This window comes from Hoplias malabaricus, chromosome 4 (assembly GCF_029633855.1).
Source record: "Hoplias malabaricus isolate fHopMal1 chromosome 4, fHopMal1.hap1, whole genome shotgun sequence".
Taxonomy (NCBI): Eukaryota; Metazoa; Chordata; class Actinopteri; order Characiformes; family Erythrinidae; genus Hoplias; species Hoplias malabaricus.
This window is the reverse complement of record NC_089803.1, coordinates 29,910,807-29,933,973: the sequence shown is the minus strand read 5'-3', so window position 1 is coordinate 29,933,973 and position 23,167 is coordinate 29,910,807. Positions and strand designations below refer to the sequence as shown.

At 37.0% G+C, this 23,167-nt stretch overlaps 1 protein-coding gene across 4 annotated transcripts; it reads left to right on the top strand.

Moving 5' to 3' along the window:
• The first annotated feature begins 1,259 nt into the window (after positions 1–1,259).
• sema7a (semaphorin 7A (JohnMiltonHagen blood group)) lies at positions 1,260–17,718 on the top strand. 4 transcript variants are annotated; one of them, XM_066668317.1, is made up of 14 exons: positions 1,260–1,346; positions 6,515–6,651; positions 6,845–6,886; positions 7,494–7,589; positions 7,683–7,785; positions 8,473–8,583; positions 9,693–9,835; positions 10,102–10,280; positions 11,002–11,110; positions 12,997–13,192; positions 14,084–14,199; positions 14,614–14,759; positions 14,884–14,936; positions 15,026–17,717. In XM_066668317.1, exons 1-14 carry the CDS (start codon positions 1,334–1,336, stop codon positions 15,412–15,414), a joined length of 1,833 nt encoding a protein of 610 aa, XP_066524414.1. In that variant the 5' UTR covers positions 1,260–1,333; the 3' UTR covers positions 15,415–17,717. The 4 variants fall into 4 exon arrangements, with proteins under 4 accessions (XP_066524414.1, XP_066524412.1, XP_066524413.1 ...); XM_066668315.1 differs by lacking the exon at positions 1,260–1,346 and adding an exon at positions 5,200–5,392 and having other exon boundaries at positions 15,026–17,716; XM_066668316.1 differs by lacking the exon at positions 1,260–1,346 and adding an exon at positions 5,504–5,604 and having other exon boundaries at positions 15,026–17,718.
• The last annotated feature ends 5,449 nt before the right edge of the window (positions 17,719–23,167 follow it).

Genomic DNA, 23,167 nt, shown 5'->3' with positions numbered 1-23,167 from the left:
TTTATTAACAGAGACATCGCTACTTAAACGCGGGTTTCAGACTCTCTATCTGTCCCAAAGCGGACGTGGTGTTCTCCGCAATGAAAAACCGTAATGACGCGCCTATACGGGCATTCGGATTTGAAGCGCGGATGGCTTGACCGTCAGTTTCCAAAGTGCGGATAGCTTGACTCCAGTAGTTAAACGAGGTATATCCACATATTGATAGTGTGGAGGCCGAGTCTGATTGAGCGCGAAATACTCGTTGGGCCGCTGCCAGGTTTCCGTGAGACAAAGCAGGTCAATGTCATGTTCCTGGATAATATCTGCGACAAACGTTGCCTTATTATTTAAGGAACGAACATTAAACAGAGCACATTTAAGATTATGATCAGTGCTCGGAGCGTGTAGAGATGTTGTAGACACGTAACACAGGTTCCGGTTATTTGCGTGATCAGTTGAGCCTGCCGTCGCCTGGGAAGATTTACGGCGACACGATGACCACAGCGAGGGGATATTGTTGGGGTGCTGATAGTAGTTATAAGTCCGACCAAGAACCCGATGACGATGGATCAATAGAGGAGCAGGAGTTTTACACTGTGCATTTCGGAGCGTAAAAAGTTCACCAAAAGAGTACCTTATCCTCCTTGTCGTCATGATAAGGCCACAATGGAAGTTGCAGCCATAACAGCCCAGTAGAAGCCAGAGAAATAATCCACATAGCACGGGGGACACAGGTACTCTCGCGGCAGATGTTAAGCACAGACACGGGCGCTAAATTCTAAGAGAGCTCAGAGCCACAAGGAGAAATCCAAGGCTCATATTACAGTAAATCCAGTACAAAGTTCGATACAGTGTGTTGGGTTCCGCAGCACTTTTGCACACAGCGGGCAGAAAAACCGAATACAAACTTTAAAACTATTACAAACTTTGTCACCGGGGGAGAAGCGGCAGCCAAACGTGCCAGCGTATCTCTCGCAACCCGGAAGCCCCTTTATCTCTACTCTGTCGTGTTTCACTGTCCCTTTCACTCCCTTTCTCCTCTAAATATCTACATTTATTGTCTGAGTTTGCAGGTATTTTATAGTTTTTAAACAGTAAAGTACAAAGAGAATTCGTGTTTGTGTAAAATTACTCACAATGTTGAAATATTTCCTGTCTCTCCACTACTGAGCTGCAAGGCATGCCTTGGGCACTGAGCTGTCACTCAAAAACTCATTAGCCAATGGGAAGGCACCACTGAGAAGTCCCGCCCACGCGAGAGCTCTGTGCCAAAACTGCTCGCAAAACTCAGGGATCAGGGCCACAAAACTCAGAGAGCACGCGCAGAACTCAGAGCTCACGCACTAAAACCATGGAGTACAAAGGTCAGAGCTGGATATTTTGTTAGAAAATTATAAGTTTTACGAATGAGATTAATTTTTTTGTGCGATTTTTTTGGCACAAATCTGATTCCATACACTAACCCCTTCTGGTGGGGGCTATGTGGCAGCCAATGGAAGGTGCCACTGGTGCAGAGACTCGTGGGACTGTTTGTGTTCATTCTTAGATGTTCTAGTTATTAATGGTTTCAGTTAATCAGTGATGTTGTGTTGCTCTTAATGTTGTTTCTGGGTTTTGATGTCAGTTATGCATTGTTATTTTGGGTGGCCACCATGACCGAGATGGGTATGGCAATTAATTTAGGGCTATTTTCCTGTGTTGTGAGGCTCAGGCTTGTGTCAATAAAGGGGCAGTTTCTGTGGTACACCACCAGGTGGGTACAGGAAACCAGCAGAAAGGCTAAAGAAGTCTCTTCCTTCTTCTGGTGCTCGCAACAATAAATAATCAACGATGTTTATTATAAACAAGATTTCAAAACATGATCAAAGCACACTACGCAAAGGGGAGTCGGTTTCTGGACTGCGGTTAAGCCAGCCGCCGTTTGAGAAAAGCAAAAGTAACGGCATTTAACCGGTTTATATATTGGTCATTTCTAGTAAGCAGTCCATACAATTAACAGATATCAGTTCAGGGTTTACTACACTATCTATCTATGAAGTATGAGATGATTTTACTGTATAGTTTTTATGTAAATTACATTCAAAATCCCTATAATAGTCCATTGTTTTTAATGTTAACTCAAGTTTGATGTTTTATAAAATGGTAATTTTGAATAAGTAGTCCACACAACCAACAAATATCAATTCTGTGTTTACTATACTATGTGTCTATGAAATATGAAGTGATTTTACTGTATACTTTTTGAGTAAATGACATTCAAAATCACAATAATTTTCCATTGTTTTTAATGAATCAAGTTTACTGCTTTATAAAATGATCATTTCTAATAAGTAGTCCACACAAACAACATATATCAGTTCAGTGTGTACCACACTATGTACCTAAAAATATATGAAGTGATTTTACTGTATAAATTTTGAGTAAATGATATTAAAAATCTCCATAATTTTCCATTGTTTTTAATGATGACTCAAGTTTGATGTTTTATAAAATGGTCATTTCTAATAAGTAGTCCATACAATCAACAGATATCAGTTCAGGGTTTACTACACTATGTATCTATGAAGTATGAAGTGATTTTACTGTATAGTTTTTATGTAAATGACATTAAAAATCCCTATAATTGTCCATTGTTTTTAATGATGACTCAAGTTTACTGCTTTATAAAATGATCATTTCTAATAAGTAGTCCACACAAACAACATATATCTGTTCAGTGTGTACCACACTATGTACCAATAAAATATGAAGTGATTTTATTGTATAGTTTTTGAGCAGATGACATTCAAAATCCCCATAATTTTCCATTGTTTTTAATGATGACTCAAGTGTACTACTTTATATCCATCCATCCATTATCTGTAACCACTTATCCAATTTAGGGTCGCGGGGGGTCCAGAGCCTACCTGGAATACTACTTTATATGGTAATTTCTAATAAGTAGTCCATACAACCAACAGATATCAGTTCAGTGTGTACCACACTATGTACCTATGAAATATGAAGTGATTTTACTGTATAGTTTTTGAGTAAATGACATTCAAAAATCCCATAATTGTCCATTGTTTTGAACGTGTCAAGTTCACTGCTTTATAATATGGTCATTTCTAATTAGAAGTCCATAAAACCAACAGATATCAGTTCAGTGTTTACCATACTATATACCTATGAAATATGAAGTGATTTTACGGTATATTTCTTGAGTAAATGATAATCAAATTCCCCATAATCCCCATAATTTTCCATTGTTTTTAATGATGACTCAAGTTTACTGCTTTATAATATGGTCATTTCTAATAAGTAGTCCATAAAACCAACAGATATCAGTTCTGCGTCTGCCATACTATGTACCTATAAAATATGAAGTGATTTTACTGTATAGTTTTTGAGCAGATGACATTCACAATCCCCATAATTTTTCATTGTTTTTAATGATGACTCAAGTGTACTGCTTTATAATATGATCATTTCTAATAAGTAGTCCATACAACCAACAGATATCAGTTCAGTGTGTACCACACTATGTACCTATGAAATATGAAGTGATTTTACTGTATAGTTTTTGAGTAAATGACTTTCAAAATTCCCATAATTGTCCATTGTTTTTGAAAATGAGTCAAGTCCACTGCTTTTTATTATCATTAAAAACAATGGAGAATTATAGTGATTTTGAAAGTCATTCACTCAAAAACTATACAGTAAAATCACTTCATATGTCATAGGTACATAGTGTGGTAGACACTGAACTGATATCTGTTGGTTGTGTGGACTACTTATTAGAAATGACCATATTATAAAACAGTGAACTTGACTCGTGTTCAAAAACAATGGACAATTTTGGGACTTTTGAAGGTCATTTACATAAATGTAACATTAAAATACAGTAAAATCACTTCATATTTCATAGATACATAGTATAGTAAATCCTGAACGGATATCCGTTGGTTTTATGGACTACTTATTAGAAATGACCATATTATAAAGCATTGAACTTGACTCATTTTCAAAAACAATGGACAATTATGGGACTTTTGAATGTCATTTACAGAAAAAAACTATACAGTAAAATCACTTCATATTTCATAGGTACATAGTATGGTAAACACTGAACTGATATCTGTTGGTTTTATGGACTACTTATTAGAAATGACCATATTATAAAGCAGTGAACTTGACACGTTCAAAACAATGGACAATTATGGGATTTTTTAATGTCATTTACTCAAAAACTATACAGTAAAATCACTTAATATTTAATAGGTACATAGTGTTTTACAATCTGAACTGATATCTGTTGGTTGTGTGGACTACTTATTAGAAATGACTATATTATAAAGCAGTGAATTTGAATTATCATTAAAAACAATGGAGAATTATAGGGATTTTGAATATCATTTACTTAAAAACTATACAGTAAAATCACTTCATATTTCATAGGTACATAGTGTGGTACACACTGAACTGATATCTGTTGGTTTTCTGGACTACTTATTAGAAATGACCATATAAAGCAGTACATGAGTCATCATTAAAAACAATGGAAAATTATGGGAATTTTGAATGTCATCTGCTTAAAAACTATACAGTAAAATCACTTCATATTTTATAGGTACATAGTGTGGTACACACTGAACAGATATCTGTTGGTTGTGTGGACTACTTATTTAAAATAACTATTTTATAAAGCAGTAAACTTGAGTCATCATTAAAAACAATGGAGATTAATTGTGATTTTGAATGTCATTTACTCAAAAAGTATACAGTAAAGTCACTTCATATTTTACAGGTACATAGTGTGGTACACACTGAACTGATATCTGTTGGTTGTATGGACTACTTATTAGAAATAATCATTTTATAAAGCAGTAAACTTGAGTTAACATTAAAAACAATGGACAATTATAGGGATTTTGAATGTCATTTACATAAAAACTATACAGTAAAATCACTTCATACTTCATAGATACATAGTGTAGTAAACCCTGAACTGATATCTGTTGATTGTATGGACTACTTACTAGAAATGACCAATATATAAACCGGTTAAATGCTGTTACTTTCTTTAAAACGAAGGGCATAAGCTCAGGTCTTCATGCGCATTGAGTATTACCGGTTTGTCACTAGTATACGCGCACTAAAATTTGACGTGCGGCTAGTTTAACTGTGTTTTCTCAAACGGCGGCTGGCTTAACCGCAGTGTTTCAGGCGGGAGTCTATTTTCGGCACAACACAGAGTCCCTCGTCTGTCTCCTCCTCCTTCTCTCCTGTTCACCAGCTAATAGCCCTGAAACCCCGCAGTGTGTCTGTACCAAAGACAAAATGATACGGATCTACCAGTACCTGATTTTGGAGATATATTTTCTGCTTGTTTTCTGTTCGGGGTTGATTCCAAGACTGACGCTACGGCTAGGTAAGGCTCGCAATTCTGTATCACCCACTTCACCTCAGAGAGAGAGTCCCCCGCAGTGCGCTCATTTGATAATCAGCTGTGTTTGACGCTTGCAGTTGACGCAGTTTGTACAAAGTCGATGATTCTCTCTTACTCGTGAACTCCAGACACAAAATTAAAACCTGGGACAGTTTAAATGCTCATCGGCAGATTTAGTACAAACTTCGAGGATGGTAAGATGTTGAGAATTCATACAGGGCTGTGGAATAGGGATGTTAGTCCTTAATGCCATTATATATATATATATATATAATACAGAGGTTTGAGATGCTTGAAAAAGCTGCCACTATTCGGAAAAACAAACTATTTCTTCGACCATTTCTTTAGAGTCCATCATATTGGCTTTACAGAACAGAATAAAACCTGATATATTGATTACTCTTGCCGGGTTTTATAAAGTTATGTCGATGTCTAAGAAAGTATTTTTTTAATTACAATTTTGAATAATCATGCTTATAAAATAATTATCAGATTACGGCATGCTTGAGTTTTATCTTATTTTTGGTGTAGTTTACTTGTGCTTTTAATTAAATAAATGAATAAAGTAGACAAACTGTACTTTAAATTCCTGAAAAATATACCTAGTGTTTAAAAAGAGCTGAAAGTGTGTGTGTGTGAGAGAGAGAGAGAGAGAGACAGAGACAGAGACGTGAGAGGCGTGAGACTGATGAGTGATATATATATATATGTTGTGGGTTTGATTCCCGCTCTGGGTTGTGAGGAGTGTGGTGTGTTCTGCCTGTGTCCCTCCCACAGGCTTCCTCCCACAGGCTTCCTCCCACAGGCCAAAAACACATGTTGGTAGGTGGATTAGCGACTCAAAAGTGTCTGTAGATGTGAGTGTGTGAGTGAGTTTGTGTGGTGCCCTGTGAAGGGTGTGGGGCCCCTCCAGGGTGTATTCCCACCTTGCGCCCAATGATTCCAGGTAGATTCTGGACCCACCGCGACCCTGAACTGGATAAGAGCTTACAGATAATGAATTAATGAATGAACATTTTTGTATTAAGATGAGGCTATCAAACTACAAATATCACACAATGTGCATAGGAAATAAAATAACAAACATCTTTATTTTTTCCCCAGATGATCTATGTCTCAGGGTACCTTACAACATAAAGGAAGGTCATACAGTCTTCTTTCAGGATGGAGCAGAAAAGTTGTTCATAGGGGGAACAAATTATGTGCTCCAAGTAAATGTCAGTAACGGGCATATTATGGAGGTAATTATTAGAAATGTATTATTTACTATTAAAAATTAATAGTAATTGGGATACTGGCTTAAGAGATGTATATAATTTCATTAATTATATTAAATGATAATATTGATTATATTAAGTTTTGTATGAAAAGTTCACAATACATGTGCTTTGATAAATGCCAGAAATCAAATATTTATTGTTGTTGTTTTTGTAGAACTTCACTCTGCCAGATAACAGAGATCATTTTTGTAATAAGGTATGTATGGCAAGCTTGTGAACAATGTGTTTTGTGATTTAAATAGTGTTTTCTGTACATTCAAGTTTGAAGCAGGGTACCTGCTTTTCAGGTGTTGCATCTAACTAGCATTTATACTCAGCAATGCTGGTGGAAATGCATATGCCTGGATATCTCTTTCAGTTAGTGAATTCTACTTTAAGATGCACCTATAATTGACAGAAGTGTTACATATTTCATAGAATAGAAATGGAACTTGAGGTGGAGTAATACAATAACTTTGGGATAAGACATTAGAATATGTCATCCATAAATTATAATATTCCAACATCACATCCAACCTCACCCTCTCACCCCACCCTGGAAGAAACCTCCATATATGAGGTCACTGGGAGTACCATCATCATCCGAGGGTGTGTTGACTCCTGTGGTTTATTATGGAGAGAACCAGTGTCTGGAAGGTTTAATTCAAACCAAATGCCTGTTGATGTAATCATAATAACAGTCACACACTTTGATGGTGAAGTAAATGTAGCATATTTAAAATGAACATTCTGTGGCAAAATGGGGAAATTGTGCAAGTCTACAGTACTAGTTATGTATGTTTTTCTTTGCTTCCAAATTTCAGCCTTCTTGTGGAAATACCATCACAGTAATAGACAAATTCCAGAACTCCATGTTAGTTTGTGGTACAAATGGAGGAAATCCAAGGTGTTGGAAACTGGTAACTTAAACATAACTTTGCCACATATAAAACTCACCTACATTCTTCTGCTATCAACATTCATTACATGCTGCTCTCTTTTTCTCTCCTAAGCACCCCAAATCTAGCAATCACTCCAGAGGGGTAATGGAAGAAATGGATGGGAAAGGCATAGCTCCTTATTCATACTCACAGAACTCTCTATGTCTTACAGTAGGTATGTGACATGCCTGACAAGTTCAATTTGATCAAAAGACAAGGTGCACAAAAATGCTGCTTGAAAGCAGTAGTGTAACAAAACTATCCAGACCTAGTTTGAAGTTCAAAAATTCAGATTTTAATATTATTTACATTTTTAATGTATATTTGGTGGCATAATAAAACAAAAATGTTTGAAGGTTCCTAAAATTAAGTGCAAATAATTAATCAGCTCTAATACAAAAATAAAAAATAAGAGCAATACGGTGAAATGAAGTGTGCTTATTTTATCCCCTTTTCAATATTATTATTGTGTCAGCAAACATTAACATTTTGTCAGAATTTCATAATGAATGGATTTGTAAAGTGAATTTGGGGATATAAGGTTTTCTAATGATCTCAAATAATGATAGTGGAAATCGATAGTTTTGGTAAATGTTCAGATTGATATATTTGTCAAGGTAAGTGCTTGTAAAGAGGCCTTTTTTTACTCTATTGACATACTGCTTGCAGTTCCTGAAGGGAAATTCAGGGAAATCAATAAGAAGTGTAGGCAAAAAAAAAAAAAAACAAGCTAATGAAAGCTGAATACAACAGGGCGCAGGACACATATCAAAAGTGTGCTTGGTCTCCAAAGTGCTTTGAAGCTTTAAAGGTCAGTCCCTGAAAGACCAGTGTTTCAGAACTGTGTGCACTCTTTGTTTAGATGGAGACTTGTATGCTGCTGCTCCGCTTTACAAAGAAGGAACTTCGCTACAGTTCCGCAGGAAAGCTGGCAGCCAGACCAGTGTGTGGATGTATGACCCATGGATCACAGGTAAATTACACAACCCCACACATTATGCTTTACTTGTGAAGCTGAAAATAGACCAACTGTGGAATAAAATCATACTAAACGCTTTGATGGAAAGTGAGATGTATTTGCTTCTTTATTTTAAAATGATTCCTTGAAATAACTTACAGCTATGTTTCTGTACACAGTTAATGACAAAATATGCATGCGGGAGACTTAAAACACTGTGTCCACTTTCTGTTCATCACTGTCATGCTCTTGTCCTATCTAGAGCTTTCCTACTTTGTTTTATCATGTCTGTTTCTCTGCCATGTGTTGCTTTAACCTATGGCTTTGTTTTGTTTTGTCTTTTGCCCAAGTTTAGCTCCGCCTTGTAATCAGTGTTTCCATCTGTGTCTCTTTTGTTGTCCTGCTTTCTCTCCCAGGTGTTCCTTGTCTGTGCTTGTGTGTAGATCTGTGTTTCTGTGTCTGAGGTTTTATTTTTTTTTTTTTTGGTATTTCTACACCAGTACCACTACACCTAAACCATTTCCTGTTAGTTTCTGTCATCTTCCGTTTGTTCTAGTTTGTGTTCCGCCACTCTGCTCGTGTTTGCTTACATATTGAGTGTACATTCACTTTTGTCGTCCCTTCATCCGTGACAGACCCCTTGCAAATGTAAAATCAGAGACAGTAGCATATCTAGTTTCTGCATAACATGTTTGTCATACTCTTGTCCTTCATCAGTGGTCATGACACTGAAGAGTTTAAAACCTTCAGCAGCAGTGCTGTTTGATCCACGCATATCAGCTAAACACACCCTAACACCACATTTGTGTTACTGCAGTGCTGAGAATGGTCCATCAGTAATAAGATGCCAATATTAACTGCTCTGCAGTGGTTTTTTGGGGGTCTTGGCCATTAAAGAACAGGGTGAAAAAGGGCAGCCAATTCATGCAGAGCAGCAGATGGGCTCCAGTCTGTAATTGTGGAACTAAAAAGTGCTCCTGTATGGTCAGTGCAGCTATGAGAATGATCTAAAATAAGTATAGAAAAAAATTATTGAATATGTATTTGATTTAATAAAATCATTTGACAAAGTCATTGTGAATTCTTATCTTATTACACACTCTAGTTTTATTTTCCCCTTCCAGAGCCAACATTTATCACAGCATTCTTGGCCAGGAGGCCCAGGGATCCAGTGAATGAGAAGATGTATGTCCTCTTTCGAGAGAAAAACCCAGATAGCAGCCTAGAGGCTGATCCTTGGATCTCTAGAGTGGCCAGAGTATGCAAGGTGCAGTATCAATGGTTGCATGGTTGAGTTAAGAGGTAAAATTATGGATAGGTTTACCCACCTTGGAATATGGCTTTCCCTGAGCTGATATTGCTGAAAAAAATGCAATCAACCCAAAAAATCCTGAGTTGACACTGTAATGGATCCATATTTGCCTTTTAAGTCAAAACATGTCTGAATATAACAAGTCTATAATTAGTTTGTAACATTAGATCACTGATATGTCTTCATATATTCAGCATTCTTTTATTTATGTCTCTTCACAGGCTGATAAAGGAGGATCCAAGAGATTCTTCCAGAATATTTGGACGTCCTTCCTTAAGGCACGACTTGTTTGTGCCATTCCTAATGAGTTTTTGTATTTCAATCGTCTGCAAGATGCCTATGTGTTACATGCTGAGGACTGGAGGGAATCGCGGATCTATGCCCTCTTCTCAAGCAGCTGGTAAGCAGCAGGCACCTGGAGAGACTACTGCATGGGTTATTACTTTTAGTTTAAAAATTTCATATTCTCCTTAGTGTCTTGCTCTATGATATGTTGCCAAAAATTAAGACAGAGAACAATTTCTAGCATGCTAGCTGGCAAATTGTGCTCTGGTGAACTGGTACAAAAGCCTCATAAATCTCCAAGTTCATTATAAGCATTTAAAAAGGATATGGCCTAAATTATATGTAAAGATAATTTACTGGCACGGTGCCCTCCAGGGTGTATACCCGCCTTGCGCCCAATGATTCCAGGTAGGCTCTGGACCCACCGCAACCCTGAACTGGATAAGCGGTTACAGATAATGAATGAATGAATAATTTACTGGCACGTGGCCCTCCAAGGTGTATTCCTGCCTTGTGCTCAATGATTCCAGGTAGGCTCTGGACCCACTGCGACCCTGAACTGGATAAGTGGTTATAGATAATGAATGAAAATGCTATTAGACTGTACAGGCCAGTTAGCCTTTGGCAGATAGCCATTGTGGGCTTCATATCTGTGGTACTCTATGGCCTTGTGAACAAGAACAATGAACCCCTTGGTCTTTTTCCTGTTTCAGATATGTATCAGCATAGCAGTGGCAGTCTAAAATTGTTTAAATAACAATCCTGGGAAGTTATGAAATGAATATTTTTTCAGATACTTTCCTGCACTAATACTGTTATTGTGTCTGTGTTAACAGGAATGCCACCGCTGTTTGTATATACTCTTTAGCTGACCTGGATCACATTTTTGAGAATTCCAGCTTTAAAGGCTACAATGGTGAGATTCCCAGCCCCAGACCAGGAACTGTAAGTAACTTCTAATAAACTTTTCTATGTTTTTAATCAGTTTAAACAGTCATGACCATCAAATGGGATTCAAAGAGAGAGCTATATAAGGCCTGGAATTAAATACGTTAACATTAAACAAAATCTTTTCATGTGTTTTTATCAGATAGTATTTAAGTATCTAAGAATGATTAGTGTGCCATGGAGGACATTACACTACAGACAAGTTTCAGTTCCCTGCTTGTACAGGCACAACATGCTAAATCAGAAAGAGACATGATTTGTACTCATTCTTGATGCATGTCTGAAACACTATGAAGAAAAATACCTCTGCACATTGAACATAATTATATCAAATATGATTGTATTATCCCAGTGCTTTACATAATCTCTTTCACTTTTGTCATGAGGTGAAGGTGTGGCATAAAAGCAGGAAACGGGTGCTATGTGGAGTTTATTTAACAATGTGGAAAAAAATATAGGACAGGTAGTTAAACAAAATACAAAGGAAAACAAAACCGAAACTGTTCATGAAACTAGCAAACACTGACTTAAATACACAGACCAGTAATAACAGGATCAAAAGACACCAAACCCAAGATATAATCAAGATCAAACCAATTATAAGATGTAGACATTAAGCCCCCATATGCAGTGTAGCTGGAAAAATCCACAGCTTTTAAACAAGACAAGTTATCTGTCTCATGGTGCAACTAAGCAACTGACAAACCACAGATGCCAAACAGGACAAGGAACACAATTAGCTGAGAGCAGAAACCAGAACCTAGGGGAAAAATGTGGGAACAAAACACACACACAAAACAGAAATCACACGAGCAGGGGGAAAAAACAGGCCGAACATAATAAATAAATATATATATATATATATATATATATATATATATATATATATATATATATATACATATATATATATATATATATATATATATATATATATATATATATATATAAATTTTTTTTAATGCAGATATATGCCATTATGCAGATGTAGAGATATCTGTAACAATATATCTAAATGCACATTTTAAACACATTTTAAGTAAACTTAAAAGATATTTTGCAGAAGTACAGTAGTGTTCCTCTTTCTGTGTTGTATATGTAGTAGTGATGTTCCAGTCTACTCATTTAAACTTAACAGGGTTAACACTTCATTTCTTAAGTATCATTAACCAGAAGTCTGTAAGTGTAAAAGTCTGTGGGTGAACATAGATTGTAGAAAGCCTTTTGATCCTCCACAAATAATGTCAATAAGTATGCTAATGGGGACATTCATAAGGTTCTCAGTCTAGGTATGAAGTAAAATGCATATAAAATTAACTATATTCTTATATTTCTATATAATCACACTTAACTTTTATATATACACTAGATCTAGCAATTAAGCTTTTCAATTCCTTGAAAAAAAACAACCATTTAGCCTTTACTTGCAAAATTGATCATTTTTTGCTATAGTTCTTCATCATCAGTCAATCATTTTCCACTGAAATATGTTTTTTAATTTGGTAACAGGTAAAAACTACTCTGGCTCAGTGTAGGCAGTACAGTGGAGGACTAATAAATACAAAGTCATGCACTGTGCAATGCTCAATTTTCATCAGCTTACATATGTTACTCATGATGGTTTAGTTTTCATAGTGATTGCAGCTAAATAATTGATCAAATGAGCTGATATTTTATTTATATGCCCTGAAAAAGTGTCACTTCCATTATAAAAAATAACAGCTGTAGATTACAGTAGATTACATAAATACTGACAAGTTATCCCCTCAATTCTTTAGCTTAATGATGGTCATTTCCAATGTAATTTATGGGTAGAATTTTTGTTCACTGAGGAACTTACACAAAAAATATATGGGAAAATAACCAGTGTAATGCATTTTCAGTGTGTGGAGGACAGTAAATCTCTTCCTATGGCTACTATCAATGTCATTAAACAACACCCAGAGATGAATCAGTGGGTCCAACCCATACAGAAAACCTCTCCGTTCTACATCAGCAATAGCAACTACACCAGAATAGTGGTGGACAGAGTGAAGGCTGCAGATGGAAAAAAATACAATGTGCTGTTTCTTGCAACAGGTATGTAGTTTAGAGCTGAAGTTTTAAATTTGAATGTCTGTTTTGATTCTGATCATTACAAATTTTTAATGCGTTTATATACATTATGTAAAGGACACTTTAGTATTCAAATAAGATCAAAGAAATATACATTTTAATTAATACAGCATTATAATACAACATCTTTTTGTACTGTTATCTAAAGTACAGTAATAATGTCACAGAACTTGGAGATATTCAGTACCCATTATCAACAACATACTGTGTGAGACATGGCTATAGAAGTACCCAGTCTAACACAGTAGGCTTACCCACTAATGTATGGTTTGAAAGATCCAACTGTTTTAAAACTGACTGTCATGATTTTCACCCCATGTGGTGGTGATGTTGGGGTGAGGTGGGGTGGTGTTGGAGGGTGGTGCGGGTTTGGGGAGTAGTCCCTGGGGTTGCATTAACTGACATCAGTGCACCTGTGTCCTTTGTAAAGCCTCATCCTATTTTAATTGCAGTATAGGATTACAGCAGTTTTTGACTAGTTCTTCAGATTAGAAGTAAGGTGTTTCTTAAAACATAGGCAAATAATGTATTTGCCATATTGGCCTTGGAGCAGCAAAAAAGACTGTCATAAGGTTATGACTAGTCTTTTCTGATGTCAGGGTGTCACTTAAGCCAGCTTTAGTCATATGCATGTATAACATGCGTAACGGAACACAGCCCACATGATGATTTGACCAAATTATATTACGCTATGTTTCGACATATTACCATTGCAGTAATTTCTCCAAGCTCCATGACATACTCTCTGCTGCTGACAATGCAAAACACATGTCCATATTCTATGTGTTTCACTGCAAAATTATGCATTGTAACATGTCATACAGAAAATCTAATATTTTTGTTTGTTGTGTGCAGACACTGGTAAGATCCATAAGTTTCTGGAGGATGGTTCTGAAGCATTCATCATTTCTGAAATAAGCCTGTACGAACACTCAGCTCCTGTACAGTCTATGAAGATAAACTCTGAAAAGGTCAGTGTGCAACTGCATTAGTATACTTCAAAATGAAGACGGTTATTTAAACCATGACATTTCAGAAAAGCACAATAAAAATAACAGTTTTTGCCACATTAGGAAAACAGTGTACCACTGTCTAAACTTTCCTGTCTTACATTTTGGCATAGAGACTCTATATATTTAGCTTTACTTTTGAAAAAAATAAAATTAGTGGTTTAACAGAAAAATAGCTTGTTTACAAAGAGTAATGATGATCAAGTCCTTTTTGGAACAAAGATAGATTTACAATAATTTACACATTCTAATAATCTTCCCTTTTCTAGAATTTGTTAAAACATAATTCTCTAAGAATCATCATTAAGTTTAAATGATGTTTGCTGTAATAAGCTTTACACTGAGGTAATCTATTGTCACTGATGATGCCTCCAGAGACAGCTGCTTGTTGGATACCCTGAGCAGATGTCTGTATTAGACCTGCAAAGGTGTCAGCACTACAATACGTCCTGTCAGGATTGTGTCCTTGCCCGTGATCCATACTGCGCATGGACTGAAAATGGCTGCACCTCACAAATCAAGTAGGTTTTTTTCTGGGTGTTGCAATATTCAGACAAAAATTGTGCTTAGATTTTGATTCTGCAATTACAGCAAAATAGGAATTTACGATTAAATATGTGTGGTACTGTATTATTTAAATTGCAGAGAGGGGATCCAGAATATTGCCACTGGTGAGACACATTTATGCTTTAATTCAGGTATGATTAGACCTCTTTTCATGTCTTGGCTTTTTGTTAGTTTTTAAGGTTTTTGTTATTTAAAGTATTAAATATGTTTCCCTCTCTAGTGAATCATGTTACGAGAACCAAGCGGGATACATCATCCTCTTCACCAGTTCCTGAAGAAATAAATCACACGGTTCCCATGGGCTTCCCATTCTACCTCTCTTGTCCCATCGAGTCCCACCATGCTACATACACCTGGTTGCATGGGAATGATCTCATCTCTTGTAATCCAACACAGTCTACCTGCCTCTATCTCATTCCCAATACCAATGAAGGAAACTATGGAGACTACACTTGTCAGGCTGAAGAGCTTGACTACAAAAAAATTGTTAAAAAGTATAACCTTCGTAGTCCTCCACAGTCACGATCCATTAACATTGCCTTCAAAATATCAGCACAGAAACACTTGCTTTTAACTCCATTTACTTTAGTTATTATGCTTGTATTCTGACTAATCTAGAGAGCAGTATATTGCTAACAGTTCCATATTCCACTGGCAAACTTTGACAGTATTCTTGTTACATATAAAGCTTATCCAAGTAAATCAAAGATGTCAAAGAAGAGTAAGCCACCTCTACTCACATGGGGAGAGTCATACTCCAAAAGTTTCCACATATGATTGTAGACCTTTGAATGTAGTGAAATTAACATGAAAATCAGAAAGTAATGATAGCCCAGTGATGGATGTGAAATGTGCTAGGATCATACAAGGTCAAAAGAGAGTAGAGCAGCTTAAAAAAATGCTGTGATGGAAGGAAATTTGAGTGTGTTATGAACTTGATATTAGTGCATATCTTCATTATCAGCAGAGCAGGAAAAGGAAAGTTGGAAGAAAGGTAACCTTCACATGAATGACTGAAATGACTGACGAAGAGTCAAAAATAACATTCTCATGTTATATTTCCCATGGTTGTCTTACTAAATTGACTACAAATGTGCCCTCTGCCAGTTACTAAGGAATGATTTTCATCAATGCACACTTCACACAACTCAGCAAAATTAGTCCCGCCCTTCAAAAATTAGTTTGAAGTACATATTGTTGCTGTTTAAATGCACACACACAAAAAAAAATCTTATTTTTATTCACCATGTGTCATAGCTATTGCACTTTAAAATGTAGATGTATGGGTTGACAGAATAAAGATAAAATATTTTTACTTATATATTTACTTAATTTAAAAAAAAAAAGCTTTTCACTTATAATTTTAATTATGAATTTGGTCATGGTAACATTTTAGTGTGTCTTGTGGTTTTGTAAGTGTTTCCTGTTAAAAGGCACAGCCCAAACTCATGGGAAACTGCCCAAGTGATGTTAACAGCCCTCAAACGGAAAAAGAACAGACAAGCTATCATGATTACAAATCTGATATGCACTGTGTCCTTTAACACCCTTTTACTTTGTGCTTGAGCATTGTAGAATGATATATTTTTGTATAATGTTATATAAAGTTAGCGTTTGTTATTTTATTCCAAATTAATTAATTTATTTAAAGCAAGTATGCACTATTTTAATACCTCTAGCAATTCTCTTTATGTTTGGTAATAAATTTGCTTTGAAAGAATTATGTAGATTTTTTTATGTAGGTGAGACAATTCTAATATTTTCCGCAGTTTCCTTCATATATAAATATATGGCATTTTCATAAATGTATCTGTTGTCATAAACTACTTCTCAACTAAACAGTATTAATTTAAGTATTAGTAAATGTATTGGTTTGTTTACTGTGTATTTGGGACTTGGATTACAGCATGGCAAGCTTTTGAAATGATGGTCCATTGTGAAGCTGTTCTCAGATTTTTAAATGTGAATGTATGTATTTTATACGTGAATATGAGCACTAATTATAAACAAACTGGCAATATAGTACAGTAAAGATAAAATAAGAAAACGTGAGTAACAGATAAAAAATTCTCAATAAATCTCATATTGCAGACCACATAATAAGCGTTCTAAAAAAATGTTCATTTGAAATTTGAAATTTTGGAAGTAAAAACTAGTTGCATATTAGCATATTAAATTGTTAGCTGTTGCTGTGTGTTGTAAGTTACCAGCCGATTGAGAACACCATCTGCACTTTTTAAATTTTTAAACATGCTCCATTACGTGATGGAACAACACACTGTTAAAAGATAAATTATTCAAACGCGTTTAAACAGAATCTAACAATGGCTGATGCCAAACAGATTATAAAAGAAGTAAGCCTTTTAACTGGAACAGAGTGTCAGTCACTAGTGTCAGCAGTGATTATGAGCAGATGGCTTTTTGCTTTGAAATTAGACTTCTCTCTGGAATATTTTTCACCTGCAACATATCTATTAATCATCTAATTGGTTAATGCTATAGATTGATAGTTGATTTTGGAAACCTCCTCAAGCCCATTTAGGGCAGTATGTTCTGGACTCCTTTCACATACCTTATTTAAGAATGATCTCTAATGTATTTACAGTTTTTCACCCATTGAACAAAGAAATGTAAATACTTAGCAAATACATACCTCTGAATGTATGAAACTGAATGTTTTCTCAGTGGAAGGCAGGTGGGCACACTGATTCCAGAGGGTTAAACACCTTCTGATGGTGCTAAAGCTATGTTGGACATTTAAGCAAAAAACTGACAACTGCATTTTGCTCAGAGAAATGTTTAATCAAGCTAAAATGAAGAGAAACTGTGGCCACTCATACTATACTCACGGGTATCATGAAACATAGCAGGAACTTGTTTTCACATACCAAAGGCATATAAAGAAATGTATCTACACCAACAAGCAAATTGAAATAACATGCAAAAATCAAACAAAACTTTTCATTAAAAGTTCATTATGGAAACATTTATTCAAGTATTTAACATGAATATGTGTCGAAACAGTTGTCATTTCAGTTTGCCATTTCGCAATGGCAAATACCCCGATTGATTCAGTTATCTAGCCTGTTTTACATGTCTTTTAGACCAAAAGTTAGACATCCAGACAATTAATTTAATACATTGATGTCCAAAATGGGCCCTGGTCACATGTTCATATAGTTAACATGTCTTGCACGTCCACAGAAGTCCAGCTAAGGACAGATGTTCAGATAGTGAACGCCCTCTTGTGCGTCCACAGATGTCAAGTTGAGGTCCCAGTAAGACATGTAGATAGTGAAACTCTCTTGCATGTCCACCAGACGTGCAAAAGTGGTTTTGGACCAACCGGCTTGATACAGACATAATCTGAATGTCTTTCTGATGTTGCATGTTTGCTGGGAAGCCTGTCAGTTTGCAGTGTGGAAATTTCAAGCTGCAGGTGAGTGGTAAACAGGTGAATGCAGATAGAGGCAGAGACCAATTGCATATTCACAGATCCATGCTGAATAGAGGCTAAAGTGCAGGTTATATCTAGAAATGTTTTAAGCGTTAGGGGATTCTTCTTGTATTCATGTTTAAATATAATCTTAATGATCAGATAATGATTTTAGAGACGTAAATGATAACCAGAAGGAGACTTTGAGAACACATCTGTGTTCAGCCTGTCTACTGCAGGATGAGGAAGTCAGGATCTCCATGGTAAACTGGCTTAAGTCATAAATAGGTAAGAATAGAATTTAAAAAAAGGCTGTGGCACTCCACCAAGCATTGTTGTGACATGGGTCACATTTTCCTTAGATAGCCTAGACAATTAATGGAAACAATCATCTCAGAATAATAGCTACAGGAAATCTATATTGATACATTGAAAAACATTTTACAAAAAAAAAACAAAAAACTTGAATGTCTTCTGTGGATTTATGTTATCAAACATTACAAAGGAACACAGACTACATTTTTGTCTTCAGTATGTATTGAATCTCCTGGGTGTATTCAATCTCCTGAATAAATCTCTTGAATCTTAAATGTCAGACATATAAACCTTAATTGACATTAGTATATACAACATCATGTCTGTGTTTATAATGCTTGTGGAAAGAGTGACATGGTATGGTTAATGCCTCCAGCCTTAAGTCAAGTTGCTTGTTTGTTTGCATTTGTGGATCACAAAAGCCATCCGAAAGTAACTCAAAAGTACTGGATGTCACCATAAGTCATAGTACACAGTTCTACTTCTCCACAGCCCAGCGCTGAGGGGCTTTACACCTTTCTAGCTGATGTATGAATTGGAATGAACATGGTGGCAGTAAGCTCATGCGCATTTACTCCACAGCAACTGATATTATTTCACGCTTCTCTGTGGAGATTATACAAGCAATATGTACACAACTGAATATTGGACACTGTAGTAGCAGATGAATGTTTTATTAATTTCTAATTTAAAAAATTTGACTTTTTGGGACTTTAATACTTAGAATCCAGATGGTCAACTTCAGAGAAATCTCCAATTCCCCCAACTCAATTTGGAATCAAAGAGTGTTGTAAACCACACTCCAGGCCACTCCAAAAAGGTTTATGACCCAAGGTCTTAGAGAGAGAAATTTTTGGTGACGGCAGAGACACTCCAAGGATCAACGTATGCACTCTGTAAAAACTGCTTAATCAAGAACTAATCAAACCATGGAATTAAACCTTAATTCCCATTGATTTAAAACCAATGTTTGAAGTTACATATGGGATATGACTGTTAAATTAATTCCAGTTTGCCAATCAAAATGGATGGGATTAATTTACATGTTTAAAATGACCCTTTTGTATGAACTTATGTAGGAACCAATGTCGTCACATACTCTGTATGTTATTTGGTTAAGAATTATGCAAAACATGTTTTTTTCTAAATGGTATTACTGTGTGTTAACATATAGTCTTTTATATTACAAAAGCATGATTCAGAAATTTTGGATACTCAGTCAACAGGAGTCTTTTGTATTGTCAAGTGTCATAAATTGTATGTGATGTCACTACTAAGGGAGGTTCTAGTCTAAACAAACATCCAGTCAGAGGCAAAAAATGCTCTAATCCTCAATCCCTGGGGACCAATCAAGGCCTTCAAGGGGGGATTCCTAAAACCTGGTTTAAAAACCAGTGGCGCAAAAAGATTTTTTTTTTCAGAGCTCTCTTCAAAGCTCTTCAAGGCTTCTAGGCGCTTCTAGACTCTTCTCTAACGTTTCTAACAGACTCTGCTCTCTTCCAGAGAGAATATGGACACTCTTACGGCTCTCTCTTAAAACAGGCTTAGGCTCTTCAGACAGGGTCCAGGCAGAAAAACCCAGAACAGAGAAAGAAAATGTAGAGAGAGACAGAGAAAAAAAAGAGCAGGGGTGGAATGAAGGAGAAATTTAGATTCACCCAAGGGTGAATCTGCTTCCAGCCCGGAAGCTCAGCTAAGAGAGCCCAGAAATTCCAACAGAAAAAAGCTCAATGCCACGTCCAGAGCATGAAAAAGACCTCAGGCCTCTGAACCCTCAAAGCAGTGTGACAAGAGCTTCAGGATCAGCAATGAAGGAGAAGACCACATGCTCCCTCATAATGATCACCTTCTGAGGTGGTATCTCTGAGCAAAGGCCCAGAAGAGACATGCATGGACATGGCTCTCATAAGGAGGAAGATCAGCAGCAAAGGAGAATCCCACATGCCCCTCAGAATGCCACCAGCTCCGACTAAGTAGTCGCCGTGTCCAAGGCTGTGTCTTTGACCTAAATAATACACTCCTCTCCAGGAATACGTAAGGTCACGTGGTTTCATTTCTTTCATGACTCAGGTGATCAAAGCTGAACACTTTGCTGGGATAAACTATAGCCTTTTTAGAATGTAGGGTAATTATCATAGAGAAATTTCCTCATATATTAATCTCCCTGCTCCCTCATGTATTGTTGTAGCCCAATTAATTACATGAATGTATCAATCAATATTCATTCTTTGATATTACATTTAATAAACCAGTTTTACCAGTATGATAAAAACCAGTCCTTGGTTATTTGTTTGTGTGTATGAAATTATTACTTTTGGGTCAGATTCAATTTTGGAGCCAAGAACCTACAGCATGTCAATGAGCATAATAATTAATTAATAATAATTAATTCTAGCTAATTCTGCTATATTATGTGTATTATGTCGCTCAGCATTATAGCCTTCTTGTCCAAGCTTAGACTGGACAGGTAAAGACATTACATATTTCTTAATGGCTCCCAACCATGGAGCTTAACAAAATGAATTGAATAATTAACTGTTTATCAAGTAATATTTAATTATCTCTGACTCTGCTACAGACACCTTCAAATAGCTGAATTGGACACTTTTAAATAGCTGAATTTACTAAGACCTTTGTACATTTATGAATATGAATGTGAAATGGCCTCTTTCTAGAAATTGACATTCTATATGCTGCTGAAATGTGAGGTAAGTAATTGGTAGGTTATTTGAGATAAAATGCTTCACTCTTTGTTCAGCTGCAGAAATCACCCTTATGGAATAATGTGGAAGCCTTGTGATGTGGTCTGGTGCCTGTACAATCGCTTAGTTCACCAACTGCTAGAGTTTTCTCTCTAATTGCATTAGGCAAATCAGATTAAAACCTTTTAATTATATTTTCTGTAATTCTGATATTTACATTTTTAATGATTCTAACACACATTAGCAGGGCTGGTTAACATCTTTATGCTGACTTTTTGCAGTTAGTTAACAGAGTACATTCACTCAAAATTTCTGCCAGGGTAGCTGCACTACCAGCACGACTTTGTTTTTCTGTCCTCCACAATCACAACAGAGGTTAGGATTACATTAAATCAGCTTACAGCCAAGCAGAAAACCTATTTTTTTTTTAGCCTGGTGCCACAATGTGATGCAGTAACACTGCAAAGCTGTTTATTGCAGCACAGGGCTTTGAGTAATATAGATGCTATTTGTATGGCAGTACAAACCTAAAAATGATGTTTGTACAAGGGTTCTTTAACAAAGAATATGGTTCTATATGGAACCCTGAAAACTATACTGAACAAAAATATAAACTCAACACTTGTTTTTGCTCCCATTGTTCATGAGCCCCTTCCTTGATCAAGGCCTTGTCGTGACAGAAGGACTTGTGTGGTCTCATGACCTCCAGGGCTATGTCGTCGGGAGCTGTTAGCTCCCAGTAGGGTCTCCCATGGCAAACAGGTCTGGAGTGAAGATCCAGGCAAACATGATCTAAAAGCATCCCTATGAGTACAACCATTAAACCTCAGTGTACCCTGCCTGGGAGAGAGTTACCGGGACCTACCCCTGGGCCAGGCCTGGGGGTAGTGTCCATCGGCGAGTGCCTGGTGGCCAGGCAGCCCACGTAACCCGGCTGGGCTCAGCCCGAAATGTCAGCATGGGAAGATCATGTGGGCTCACCACCCACAAGATCCATAGTAGCGGTGCAGTTCAATGCCCATCTGGCGCAGAGCGGGCACGAAGGGGCCCCTGGTGTCATGGAACTTGTCAGTGGAAACTGATTCTTGGTACATGGAACATAACTTCACTGGGGGGGTAGCCAGAGCTGGTGCGTGAGGTTGAGAGATTCCAGCTAGATATAATTGGACTCACCTCTACACACAGTGTGGGCTCTGGAACCAAACTCCTCGATAGGGGTTGGTCTCTCTCTTACTCAGGAGTTGCACAGGGTGAGAGGCGCCGGGTGGGTGTGGGGATACTCACAAGTCCCCGGCTGGTGGCTGTATAGCTGGAGTTTGTCCCAGTAAACCAGAGGGCCCCCTCAATGCGGCTCCAGCTTGCAGAGAGGAAAACTTTGACTGTTGTGTGTGTGTATGTACTGAACAGCAGCTCAGAGTATTCGGCCTTCTTTGAGGTAGTGAGTGGAGTTCTAGAGAGGATTCCATGCACTGACTCTATTGTTTTGCTGGGGGACCTTAATGCTCATGTTGGCAATGACTGGGAAACCTGGAGAGGAGTACTTGGGAGGAACGGCCTGTCTGATCTGAACCCGAGTGGTTTGATGTTGTTGGACTTCTGTGCTAGTCATGGTTTGTCCATAACAAACACCATGTTCGAACATAAGGTTGCTCTTATGTGTACTTGGTACCAGAGCACCCTGGGCCAAAGGTCAATAATCGACTTTGTGGTCATGTCTTCTGACCTGAGGCCATATGTTTTGGACACTCGGGTAAAGAGAGTGGCTGAGCTGTCAACCGATCACCATCTGGTGGTGAGTTGGATCCAATGGCAAGGAAAGCTGCTGGACCCGGTGAACCCAAATGTATAGTGAGGACATGCTGGGAAAAGCTGGCAGATGACTCTGTCCGGATGGATTTCAACTTCCAAG

Bases quoted from the DNA above. Each gene is read 5' to 3' on its own strand.
- sema7a (XM_066668315.1), top strand. From the start codon at position 5,302: ATGATACGGATCTACCAGTACCTGATTTTGGAGATATATTTTCTGCTT. The intron at 11,111-12,996 runs GTAAGTAACTTC...ATGCATTTTCAG, and splicing joins CCAGCCCCAGACCAGGAACT to TGTGTGGAGGACAGTAAATC. The intron at 13,193-14,083 runs GTATGTAGTTTA...TGTTGTGTGCAG, and splicing joins TGTGCTGTTTCTTGCAACAG to ACACTGGTAAGATCCATAAG.